This window comes from Diospyros lotus, chromosome 3, assembly GCF_014633365.1.
Source record: "Diospyros lotus cultivar Yz01 chromosome 3, ASM1463336v1, whole genome shotgun sequence".
NCBI classification, from domain to species: Eukaryota; Viridiplantae; Streptophyta; class Magnoliopsida; order Ericales; family Ebenaceae; genus Diospyros; species Diospyros lotus.
In genome coordinates, this window is record NC_068340.1 from 35,382,600 (window position 1) to 35,396,301 (window position 13,702).

Sequence of the window (13,702 nt, forward strand, 5' to 3'; positions counted from 1 at the left end):
TCTCACGCCGATTACTATATTATATAATTAGCATACGTGACAGGTTAGAGAGGTCAATTTAAATGTGTCCTTAACTTTTGATTTTATGCTTATTTATTTATCTCCTCATTTTGTTGCAATAACATTTATATATATATATATGTGTGTGTGTGATATATATAATTAGAAGATTATAATAATTTTTTAAAACATTTTGATTTACATTGATTGGTTCAAATGAAATTAAATAATTACATAACGACAAATATCAAAATTGGTTGATCTGATAATTATTATTAAAGAAAATATGAATATATTCTTAATATTTTAATCAATTTAATAAAACAAATTGTTGATACAATGACGTTAACTCTTATTCCTAATCAATAGTAAAGGTGACACGTAAATTATATTATCTTCCCAAAATTTGCTTTTTATCCATATAAAAGAAAATTAAGGATGTGAGTGTAGGTATGATTATCACTTATATATTTTTATTATTTTTAAAATAAAATATTTTAAATTTTTAAGATGGGTATGAGGGAGATAGTTTTGAAAATTAGTATATAAACATGTTTTTCTAGATTTTTATTTTTTTAATTTAAAATAATTATAACAAATAAAAATAAGTGGGCAAGAAGTTAGGGTTGGAGGGAAGGGAAGGGAACCAAATCCAAAAAGAAAAAAAAAAAACAAAAAAGAAGGGAAGGGAATGAAATGGGATGGAACAAGGAAGGAAGGAAGCAGGAAAGAGAGAAAATGAGAAATGACGGGGCCGGGTAAGACCGAACGAGGAGAAAAATCTGTGAGTTGACGCTTTGGCGGCGAGGCGTTGAGTTTGAAGTTTCTACCTACCTATATATTATTATACATAATAATTAATATATTTAAATAATAAAAATATTATTGATACATCATCATTATTTATATTTTGAGCTACACATTATATCAATATCTAAAATATCCTCACCTAAGATAGTGAGACGAGAATTATTCATGTCATTTATGTATTTTGTGTAGTCGTGTAATCTATGATAGACCACAACTATATATGTATTTATTTAATATTAATCTTATTGTTAACAACATCGATTGAAAGGGGATTTGTTGAGAGTTAGTGATGATATAAAAACAACTAATTTAATTTTGAAATAATAATGATAATTACGTACTCTCAAATTTATTTGGATGCAATTTTCAAATTTAGTTAGTTTGTCCAATTCCAAATTATCAAATCAAGTAAATTTAATTGAATGATTCATTGAATATGGTTGTTGGCACCATTTCAAGGTGAAATCCCTCGTCTTAGGGGCCCCCAACTGTCCCACATTAAGGGGGGTTAATCAGGTACATGCAAGTTATAGTCAACGGGAGACCCAGCGTTAGCTGCCCACAAGGACCCCACCCAACAGAAGACAAAAATCCCACACTGCAGTTGGCCAGTCTCGAACCTAGGCTCTTGGTACCATGCTGCCGCCCCACAACCACACGTGCTACGCTCTAGAGGCCAAACATTTTGAATCTTGACTTCAGTCTCAGTGGTTGTTGAATAATTTAATTTGAAGATTGTTTAATAACTTTCTTCCATTTTATTATTATCTATTGTTAGATTAGGTATAATAAAATAACATTTTTAATCTGAATGAATTTCATTCATTTAGCCTAAAACAAACAAAAAAAAAAAAAAGATAAGGAACCCTAAACTTAATTTTATATATTATTATATATATTCAAAATAGTAACTAAACACACTAAATACAAAATAAATTAATTAGTTAAAAGTAGCATTAAGAAAGAGTCAATTAAAGTAGCCCGCTATTGTTATATATTATTATTATTATAGTTGAATTTCAAGGATGTTAAATCTAAAATTTAATAAATTATAAAAATATTTTTTTGTTCGCGTTGAGTTTGCTTGATGCGAGCATATAGGGAAGGAGAGGGTGGAGCCAACGTCCTCCTTCTGATTTTGTTTGTGTCAAGAAAACATTATATTTTTTGACGCAAACAAAATAACAATCAACTAATCCTAATATTATTCAGAGTTTACAATTAGTGGAGCCCACAATTCATTTCTACCCCTTATCTAGCAGTGGTGGCAAAAATATTTACAACACAAAAATGATTTCCAAACAGTTTTTCTCATCAAATACCCTGGAAAATATTTTTTTTTCATTAAAAAATATCTTTATGCTTAATGTGCTAATATATAAACTAAATTAATATTTGAAATTCTGTGACTCATTAATGATTGTAGTACACATGCGCGAGCATATTTGTGGCCTTTAGCTCTCCTTTGGGCTGGGCTTCAAATAATTGGGCTGGGCCTCGACATGGGATGCTCTTCGGTAAGTTCAGCCCACCTTTGGGATTTAAAGAATTGGGCTGAGCTGAGCTCCAGTTGGTCAGCTGATAATGCTGACTTGCCGCCAAGGGTAGTTTAGCAGAAGCTTTATTTTGTTATTTTTTTTTTTGTTTAAGTATAATGATTTTTATGAAAATTTCATTGGTTTCTAAAGTTCTACTTCCATTATTATATAATAATAAATTAAAAAAATTAAAATAAATATTGTTCACTTACTTTTAAGAGAGAGATGTTTATTTAATGTTTTCATTTTAGTTTTTATTTTTAATTTTTTTTTAAATAAAAACAAAAACGTGCCTTGGACAAACAGACCTTTGTGATCTAAATGAAATTTTTGTCCAAACAAACCTTTGTGGGTGCCTGCCTGCCTGCCTATATATCACTTGTAATCATTCTCTATTCAACCATGCATCATGCATGCATGCATGCGCAGCACAAGTTTAAGTATATTCAAATAGCTAGATAGCCAGATAGCTAGCTAGCTACTAACTAATAAATTCTTTCTTCAGAACAATATACACACGCGCGCGCACACACAGTGACACATATATATTCAGCGGGATAATGCTACACGGACGAATGGAGCGACAAACAGGTTGACAAACCCACTTAAATTACAAAGTTAACCCCCTAGCCAAAATTACAAGTTAACCCCTAACTTTCCCAATGACTTTTCAGGGTTGCCAATTTCATTAGGGTTTAACAAATTGAATGCCCGCTCTCTCTTACTCTCCAGCTCTCTCTCTTATTCTGCTACTCTTGAAATCTGTCTTGCTCGATCTTTCTTACTCGATCTGTCTCGCTCAATCTCCCGCTCGCTCTCTCTTACCGACTGAAACCCCATTGTTGTTGGCGTCTCTTCCAACTCACCCACCTCTGTCGGAAGCAACAAACACTAACAATGTGAGAGATCGGACGCCCCCACCCCACTAGCTTCATCTCCCCCTCTCGCTCGCTTTCTCTTACTCTCTCCGTCCTCATCGTCACCGTCTGAAACCCCATTGTTGCCAGTGACGAGCTCTTTCTCTCTCTCTCTCTCTGTATTTTTTAACCGATCGCGTCTCCTCTTGCTATCGGCGATGAGGTTTGATATCCAACAGAAGCAAGAACCCGAGGTCTCTGTATTTTTTACATTGGTATATTTTTATGTTTCTTGTATATTTGTATGTTTCAGCCTCTAATGCCAACAGAGAGATATTTTTATGTATTTTTTTTATGCAAGTGATGTTATGTTTATTCTGTATGTGCATTACTGTTAATCATTCTTTGATATTTTTTATGTTTTTTGTATGATGCATGGCACTTAAAGCTCAAACAATGCGTATTTAGAAATCTGTATATGAAAAATCCACATATGCATAAGCGATTATAAAAATGATTTGATTCCAAGCATTGTTAATTTGGAAAATGAGCTCGTTTGGGTCACTGATTATATATATATATATAGATAATATATATTTCATATGGCTATGGTTTGATGTCTTTGGGTTCTGATGCATTCATTATATGAGAAGGTTTGAATGGCGGTGGGATGATGATCTTACATGATGCACTTAACATAGCATAGCCAAACTATATTTATGTGTAACTTTTATGTGATACCTGATTGATAACTGTGTTTTTTTTTCCTATTTTCTGGTTACATTTCAGATATCCGAAGTGGTCAATACTCAATAGCATGAAAGATTTGATTGATTACACTTGAGAAACTAGGCCTGGACCGATGGGTAAGTTTAATAAGTTAAATCATTTTAAAATTCTTTTGTTTCTGAATTTTAAAATTTACTAGTGGCTTGTTCAACAATTATATCAAAGATTTAGATCTTGAGAATTTTTATCTGTCCTGATATTGTTTTTAGTTGAGTTGATGTCTGGTATGAGATAAATTACTTTATTCTAATCTACTATTCAGAATTTTAGATGCTTTTATTTTTTACTTGAAAACATATTTTGGTTCAAATGAGGCCTGTTTGAGGATCCAGTTGGAGAGTTCTTGACAACTTGTTGATCTTTTCTATTGCCTAACATAATAAATACCAGTGGCAACATAATGATGGCTTTTCAACTTGCTCGTATGTATGAGATCATTGAGCTTGTTAGATGCAAGGCTTCTTTTATTTTGAGTTTATCCCAAGGCTAAATAATGATCATTCTTCTTCAAAATCTCAAGAACAACCCAAAAATTTGACAATTTGTCCTGTTTTTTGTTTTTACCTTATATACTGTATTTTTGGTTGAGCCCACGATGACATGTTATGCAAATTGGCTTGAATCCTAGAAAACTGTTATTTTATTTTTTACAGTTAAATTTTCAGTGCTTTTGTATCCACATGTAGTCTCTCTCTTTTTTTTTTTTCCCCCTTCTTTTGAGTTTTCAAAGCCACCTGAGTATAAGGTGCAATGTGAGAATTGTTTATTGATGTAAGGATTTTTTTTTTTTTTTTTTAAGTAACAGAACTATAATCTCTCTCTTGTGTTGCTTATATTGACAGGTTAATTTCATGGTTATGCAATGGTTTGTGCCAAATGAATGATCTTAATCAAAGTACCCTCACTAACTTATTAATATATTCATCGGATTGCGTTGCCTCCAATGTAAGACACATGCTAACAGGTAGTGCTAACATGTGATTCTGAGAACATTAATTCTTCGTGTATGGCATAAAGTTAACGGCATATGCAATCTATTGTCCATGTTGTTTTGGCAGTTTTTGCGAGTACGTGTTTCTATTTCTGAAATGCTGTTTATGTTGCTAGGTTACATGCTTGCTCCAAGTATGCTGCCAATTATTATGCCACCATCGGGTGCTGCTCCCTTTCCTGTTCAAGTTAATAGCCTCCCAAGGCCACCAACAATGACTGCAGGACCAGCCGCAGTTCCAGGGGCCCCCATGGCTAATTCTAGTAGTTCTACCCCTCCTATGCATCAGGTTAATTCAACCCCAACTACCAGTGGAGGTTTTGACAGTTCAACATGAGTGCTCAAGCTCCTGAGGCCAACCATTAGTCCTGTCAACCTTGTATGGGTTTTTCCGTTAGATCTTGTAAAATCGTGCAACTATAGCACTATTGACATTTGTGGAACGTGAACAATTGTTTTGATGTTTGCTGTTAGTATTTTGGTCAAGATTATACTTAAAATCAATATTTAATACTACTTTTTTATCAGGTAATTTCTTGCATTGTTGTGATTATTTGCTTATCATGTTGGATGCTGCCAGCGGCTGCACAAACCCAATGGTCGCAGCCTCAAAGATCATGCATTTCTAATGGCTGAGTTGAGTTTGAGCAATTTGCTAAATTCCAGTTTGTACTAAAAAAAAAAAAAAGACATACTCATGTACTAATAAGTAATCTTCTAGGGCAAAAAGAAAACGTAACTGAGTTGAATTCATCCGCATGTCTAATACAAACAATACAAAATCTTCAAAAAAAATTCTATCATTTCCTCGTTGTCTTTACTCTCATTGATGCAAAAACATACGATAACAGAAAGAAAAAGAAAATACTATAGAAATAAAAACCCAAAGGAAAATTAAAAGAAACAGCACAATACAAATAGAAACCCAATTTTGATTGAGAATTAAAAGAAACAGAAACTCAAAAGAAAAACAAATTGAAGCAATTGAAAAACAAATGGATGGCTATGGTGATAAACCCAGAATCAGCAAATGATATGCCTACACAAAAGAGTTTAAATGATAGTTTACTATTACAATTCCCCTAAAATCGAGCAAAGGAATCGGAAAAGCATGTGGATCCACCGCATTGTCCACCATCTCCACATCATTGGTGCTGGATCTTTTTGATGGGTTCTCCAAGTCATCTTCTTTGATGGGTTCTGCAAGTCATCCTCTCCAAGAACAATTACACTTGCTTGGGTATTTTCCTGATCGCTTGAGCTCAAAATAACAACAGCCAATGGCGCTGGAAAAACAAGATCCACCAATTTGTCCACCGTCTTCACGTCATAGGTGCTAGATCTTCCTAAATCTTTCTCATCACTTGAGCTCAAAACAGAACTTCCAACTTTGCCTATATAGTTTACATTGCAAAAACATGCTGCAGAAGAATGATGACAGGGTTTGTGCAGGACCAAACTAGCTGGGACAAGGACTCCTCAGGTTGAGTTGATTACAATGTGAAAGTGGAAACATATACATCTAAACAAAACATAACCACAGCAACAACTTGGAGACAGAGAAAAGTTATCCCAGCAAGCATAGGCTTTCAGAGAAAATTAGAAAAAATAATCATCAGAAAGATAGTTACACAGCAAGCATAGGCTTATCCAAATGCCTTCCATTACCATTATTATATAAATCCCGACAACGAGCGATCCCCCAAATGGTTGTTGAACCTAGCTCCACCCGAGAAACTACCACTCCTCCATTAATAATGGCTACCAGAAGCTACTTCTTCGCCAGCAACCCATCCCCAATCACCTCCGACACCCAGTTCGAGTTCGACGATTCCGAGGTCTGGAAATCCAACGAGTTCAAGCCTCTCGAACAAAAATATACAAGAGGTCTGGAAATCCAACGATTCCGAGGTTTGGAAAACAGACAGCATTTCAAGCCTCTCGAACAAAAATATACATGAAACGTAAAAACATACCAATGTAAAAAATACAGAGGCTGAAACCTCTCAGAAATAAGAGCTCTTCACCAGCAACAGGGGGAGATGAAGCTAGTGGGGTGGGGGCACCCAATCTCTCACTCACACCGTTAGGGTTTCTTTCCGACAGAGGCAGGTGAGCTACAGGAGACATGATGGGTTCAAAAATACAGAGAGAGAGAGAGAGAGAGAGAGACCCACCAGTAATGGGGTTTTAGTGGGTGACGATGAGGACGGAGAGAGTAAGAGAGAGCGAACGAGCGATCGATCTCTCACACCGCTAGGGTTCTTGTTTTCGACAGTGGCCGATGTGCTGGAGGAGACGCAATGGGTTGAAAAATACAGAGAGGGAGAGGGAGAGCTCGTTGCCAATAGCAATGGGGTTTCAATCGGTAACGATGAGGACGAAGAGAGATCGAGTGAGACAGAGTGTGTACGCTCAAATTGAGAGAGAAAGAGAGAGAGAGAGTGTGTGCGCTAAACGCTAAACCAAATTGGGCAGTTTGGCAGAAGGTATTGACGCCAAAAATTCAAAATTCAAACCCAAAATTCAAAGCCAAGTTATCACAATTTTTTAGACTCAAAATATCGCGATAACACGCGTTCGTCAACCCGTTCGTCAACTTGTTCGTCCGTATAGCATTATCATATTCAGCGATAGAGAGGGCGAGGAAGTTGGGTGGGAAACAAGCATGTAGTTCAAACATGTTTGCTGACTTAGCAGTTTGAAAAGTCGTCTTCACTTGGAAAGGAAGCCATATATATGTCCCACACTACACCAGTCCAGTCCAGTGGCACCAACACCCCAATTCAAAGCAGTGCAGTACTGATTCCTTAATTTGATACTTCCTTACAATAAAATCATCCATCATCTAGCTAGCTAGCTAGCTAGCTTCATGTAAACAGTCAGATATTTATACGTAGGCGTGGGTCGAAGGTGAAGGTGAAGGTGAAGATGGGTTGATGTACTTTGTACTCAATGCTAGCCAGCTAGAAGAAAGGTTCCTTAGTATTTACTTTTCTCAAACAGAAAGCTAAGTATAATTCTTCTAGATTTTGGCTTTGGGCTTTGCAAGTACTTATCCTTCTTAATTAAACAACAACCTAATAATTCCGGAAGTAGTTGGTGACACAGAAAAGATCATATATATACATTATTTGAATACGTACGACTTTGTGTAAGTATATATATATATAAAACTCTCTTATAATAATTCCATTGAAATAGAATTAAAAATTATTAATTATATCTCCAATTTGTATGCAATAATTAAGTCTTGGCTTTTCAATGGCATGCACGTAAATCATTAAACACTTGAACTTAAAGATACTTATTAGAGAGCTGGTTGAAAGGCGCTCATCATGCATGTGAAGCCCATTTACATTGAATATATATATTGGAAGAACCTTCTGTTTCGTTGTCTGGTATTAATTGTCCTATTTCTTATTGTGTTTTGAGTAAATTAATTTATTGGACATAAGCTTATAATTAAGCCACGCATATCTTATAAGTTTACAAAACTTATTTAAAATTTTGTGTATATACTCGTGCAAGAGAAATTTAATTAAATTTTAGTGATAGAATAAATAAATCCTTATAATCTCTTATCACCAAATCAATGATGAGTCATGGATATAACTTAGTTACTGCTACAGTCAACCTCCTATACAGTTACACTATTAATTGGTTGGGACTTGGGATTTTAATAAAAATGTCACGCATACTAGCTATTTATGTATATGATTAGACTAAACACCAATATTTGAAGATAAAAAATGTACAATATTAATTGTATACTATTAAGATAATTTGATCATTAAACGAGTTTGTGACTTTTGAGGTACAATATGGAGATCAAAGAATTAATTAAAGCCAATAATATGATATTGTTACAAAAAATATAACTACGAATAAAAACAACATAAAAAAGTAGAATTTATCAATTAGCCAACTTTATTTAATTTGAAATTAAACATTGTAATTGTTATTATTGTACTATACTTCAAGTATTAACAGAATGTATGATTTTTAATTAGTTTTAAGGTAACAATTTTTTGTTGGAGTAAAAAAAAAAAAGTCTCATACATGCTAATTATAATCCTATGCTAGCTAGAATATAATTTTGTACCTGTCGACGTTCGATTTCGGCCGACCGTGATTCGTTTTGGGCTGCGGTGAGTCAATCCAAAAATACCGAGAAGGAAGGAAAACCCCCCTCCCAAATTCCAAGCGTGTACACCGGAATCTTTTACGTGGTTCGGCCAGAACGATGCCTAGTCCACGACCGCCGTCTGATTATTCTCTCAGAGTGGCGGTATTTCATTATTCTCTTTTTTGTCCTTGCCCCTCATGGTCTCTTTGATTCCCATTTATATTGAGGGGCTTTTACAATTTAGATAATATATAAAAATACAGTGATTGTATAATGGGGGACAAACAGTTCTTATCGCCTTCAGTGGGATTCTCATTACGAGGGGTATGGGCTGTTACAGATAAAGTGATCGGACCCTACCTCTGACTTCTCAGCAGTTTTGCCACTCATGCGAGCTGGAGGTTTTAGGCCAGCGACTTGGATGGGCTAGCGATCTGGAGGATATTTCAGGAGCTCGTTAGTCGATTGCTTGGAGCTCGTTGGGGGATTACCGGGAGCTTGCCATATGCTCGTTTTACGAGTTCCGGATCTTTGGTGGAGGGTGGACTTTCCTTGACGAGGTCGTCCGGGCCTTCTTGGCCTTGGGTGATTAGGCCGGTCTATCGGACCGAGTCTGGCCCATATGGGGTGATGCGGGAAATTCATATAACAGTACCTGCTTAAATAAAGGGTAAATTATATATTGTTTGTCTCCGAATTTCTAATAAATTGATAATTATATTTTTTTTTATCACCAAATAGATTAATTGTCACGTTGATTTCAATTATTCAAATTTTTTTTTGATTAATACACTATTATGAACGTCTTTCGTTGGTCGGCCCCACGATATTAGCAGTAGATATAAATCAGAGAACTCAGCAGCTAGTTTGATCCTTAACTCAATCGCAAACGTAAGGGCAGCAAGCATTTTTTAATTTTTAAAACCACTCTAACTACTGAATTTTTTCTCATGATCAAGATTCAAATACGGAACCTGAAGGTCCAAAGAGTATCATCCCACTAAATTCTTTCTGTACGAGTGTAAATATGCCCTGGGGGCTTCAATTATTTGATTTTGGCCTATATTCATGTGGAGATCAATATATAGCGATGCACAAAATCTACTTTAATTTTCTTTTTCTTTTAATATATAATATTATATGTCCATATAACTGACTTGCACTTGCTAGTCTTCTCTCCTCTCCAAACATGATTTTCATTCTAACAACTAACAATATATAAGTATTAAATTTAGGTAGTTTACTAATTAATTAATAGTGAGGTGGTCGAAGAAATTTATTATAAATTGTCCCATAAAGTTAGGGTCTTTGATTCTTAGTGTATTTGTATGAATTAATTAATATGTTAAATTATAATTACAAGTAGATGATATTAATTAAAATGTCTAATATATAAAATGTATATATATATGATTGGTAGAATAAGACCGATTTTACTCGCGAGGTGAGAATAATAATTACAAATAAACGGATAAATAAGGCCGGCCATGAAAGCTTTGAAAATACTCCTCTTCCTTCCTTCCCAGGGCCGGTGGTGTCTCCGTCTGTGATTCGCTGAGAGAGTTGTTAGAAGGGAAAGCAACACTGCAGCAACCAATAACCAAACCAGTTTCTTCAAGACAACCCCATCCTCACCAAACCGAACAATATTCATTGTTAATTTCTATTCCTTTAATCTCTCTCTCTCACTCTCTCTATATTCTTCAACTCTCTTTCACTCCTCACCCACTCTCCTCTCATGCAGCCGCCTCGCCGGAAAACGCCGCCCCTCTCCTCCGAATCATTCAACATGAAGCACGCCGCCGGTGGGCGCAAGAACAACAACCTCTCGGTATTTGTCGTCGTCTTCTCTATTTTTCTCTTCGGATGCTTCATGTACAACGAAGACGCCAAGTCCATCGCTGAATTCCCCTTCTCGAGGCCTCCGAAAGGTCAAGAAATCCACGAAGAAGGGAGCAACCCAGTTCAAGAACGAATCAGAAACGGCGAGGTGGATGCGATTTCGATGAATCCGAGGAGCGTGGTGGAGACCCAAGTGGAGGAGGAGGGGAAAATCGAGTTGCCGGCAGCGGCGGAAGAAGAAGACGATGAAGAAGTTGAATTGCCGGCGGAAGACTGCGATCTGTTCAGCGGAGAGTGGGTTTTTGATAATGTCACCCGTCCGTTGTACAGAGAGGACGAGTGCGAGTTTCTCACGGCGCAGGTGACTTGCGTGAGGAACGGAAGAAAGGACTCGCTTTATCAGAATTGGCGGTGGCAGCCCACCGATTGCTCTTTGCCCAAGTAAGAACTTTTCTATTTTTAGAATCTAATAATTAAGAACTTCTCTCTGCTTAATTAGTGATAGGCGGCCATTGTCAAGAAATTTGAGATTTAAATTTATTTAAGTTTGGTGAATTTTAATTATTTTTCTTCGAATTTTACGTCACCTAACACTAATTATATATGTGCGTGTGAAGGTTTAAAGCAAGATTGTTGCTGGAAAAGCTGAGGGGGAAGAGGCTAATGTTTGTTGGGGACTCATTGAATCGAAACCAGTGGGAATCAATGGTTTGTTTGGTTCAGTCCGTCGTTCCTCCGGGAAGGAAGAGCTTGAACAAGACTGGTTCTCTCTCCATTTTCAGAATTGAGGTCTCTCTCTCTCTCTCCAATTTGCTTTTTCTTTTTAGGAAAGCTCACAGTGCTAATTGTTTCTAATGATGACCGACACCTTTACTCAACCCATTAGAATCCTTTGTTTCTTTCCAAGGGAGATGATTAATCAAAAGGTTAATAATATGTAAAATAAAAATATTTTAGAATAGATGGTGCATGCATAGCTAATCCAATTAATTGATGATGTATATATGTATTGAAAAACCCCACCCTTCTCATTAAAACCCTTCTCAGAAAATGATGAGCAACGACCATCACATTGTTATTCTTTTGAGTAGGTGGGCTTAGGTAAGGGAAGCTTGTTCAGATAATTGGTTTATTACTTTTTATAATTAAAAGCCAGCCGTTTTAGTAGATGTCTTCCTTCCTTCTGTCGTTAAATAAATAAATGTATGATCCTTAATTTTTTTTTTTTTATAGAGAATTAGTTAGGCATATATGTATATATGTATAATGGATGGTTGAATGTGAATTAATTAATTGATTATTTCCAGGATTACAATGCAACAGTGGAGTTTTATTGGGCTCCATTTCTGGTGGAGTCAAATTCGGATGATCCAAACATGCACAGCATACTGAACCGCATCATCATGCCTAAATCAATAAAAAAGCATGCTCGCAATTGGATTGGAGTGGACTATCTTGTCTTCAACACCTACATTTGGTGGATGAATACTTTCACCATGAAAGTTCTGTAAGCACATACATATAATAACATTAATTTGGTGGACTATCATTCTCTCTCTCTCTCTCTCTATATATATATATATATTACTTTTAGCTGATGGGTTGATTCAATTCTTCATTTTGCAGACGGGGATCGTTCGATGAAGGGTCCACCGAGTTCGATGAGATCGATCGACCAGTGGCGTATGGAAGAGTTTTGAAGACATGGTCTAAATGGGTAGATAAAAATGTGAATCCTAATCGTACTATGCTATTTTTCGTTAGCATGTCACCTCTTCATATCAAGTAAGTCACATCTCATCATTAATCCTATAATTATCTTATGTGGGGGGTATGCTTTGCTTTGCTTTGCTAAGTCTTTTAAAAAGAAATTGTAAACCTAATTAATTTAAAGGGTATTTTACCATTGAATCAATCCTTATAAAAGTTTGAGCTAATTTAATTTAACACTGATTATTAATAGGAGCTTGGATTGGGGCAACCCTGATGGGATCAAGTGTGCGCTAGAAACAACACCAATTCAACAAAATGTGTCAATGCCACTGGACGTGGGGACGGATCGACGGCTCTTCGTGATAGCAGAGAAAGTGATTCGGTCGATGAAACTTCCGGTTCATTTCGTTAACATCACCACGCTTTCGGAGTATAGAAAGGATGCACACACATCTGTGTACACCATTCGTCAAGGCAAGATGTTGACGGACGAGCAAAAAGCCGATCCCACCACCTATGCTGATTGCATACATTGGTGTCTCCCCGGCTTGCCCGACACATGGAACGAGTTCTTGTACGCCCGCATTATTTCTCGATCTTGACACCCACATCACAATCGCCTTCATTTTCTTCTCTCCTCTCCGCTCGGCTCGTGTTGTGCAACTAATCCAGAAAACATGGATTACCACTCACAATCACAAAATTTACAGAAGAAAATAACTTTTTTTGTTTAGATTCTTCTCATAAAAAATAAAAAAAAGAAGATTTATTTTTATTCTACTTCCCCCCCCCCCCCCCATCTTTTGAAATTTTCATTTTGATCCCTCGTACGTAACTTCCCTTCCCTTCCCTTCCCATTTTACATACATATTCTGTAGTAGTATGTTTCGGGGGCTATTTGTTAGGCCGGCCCTCCCGCCCGCCCGCCCGCCCGCCTGCCCGCTACCCTTTTGGAACCATTGGATTCGTTTACTGGAACTGTATAATAACTCTGTTAATAATAATGACTTTGTTAAACGTGGCCCGCCCGCTT

General features: G+C 36.3%; 1 protein-coding gene and 1 long non-coding RNA gene across 4 annotated transcripts; both read left to right on the forward strand.

Moving 5' to 3' along the window:
* Nucleotides 1-3,034: 3,034 nt before the first annotated feature.
* On the forward strand, nucleotides 3,035-5,517 carry LOC127796241 (uncharacterized). Of its 2 annotated transcripts, XR_008021976.1 has the most exons (4): nucleotides 3,035-3,459; nucleotides 3,995-4,071; nucleotides 4,837-4,958; nucleotides 5,102-5,517. It is a non-coding gene; the product is annotated as an uncharacterized LOC127796241 (long non-coding RNA). The 2 variants fall into 2 exon arrangements; XR_008021977.1 differs by lacking the exon at nucleotides 4,837-4,958.
* Nucleotides 5,518-10,598: 5,081 nt separating this feature from the next.
* LOC127796289 (xylan O-acetyltransferase 1-like) lies at nucleotides 10,599-13,444 on the forward strand. Of its 2 annotated transcripts, XM_052328359.1 has the most exons (6): nucleotides 10,599-10,769; nucleotides 10,859-11,397; nucleotides 11,574-11,745; nucleotides 12,264-12,463; nucleotides 12,583-12,741; nucleotides 12,920-13,444. In XM_052328359.1, exons 2-6 carry the CDS (start codon nucleotides 10,904-10,906, stop codon nucleotides 13,269-13,271), a joined length of 1,377 nt encoding a protein of 458 aa, XP_052184319.1. In that variant the 5' UTR covers nucleotides 10,599-10,769; nucleotides 10,859-10,903; the 3' UTR covers nucleotides 13,272-13,444. The 2 variants fall into 2 exon arrangements, with proteins under 2 accessions (XP_052184319.1, XP_052184318.1); XM_052328358.1 differs by having other exon boundaries at nucleotides 10,600-11,397.
* The last annotated feature ends 258 nt before the right edge of the window (nucleotides 13,445-13,702 follow it).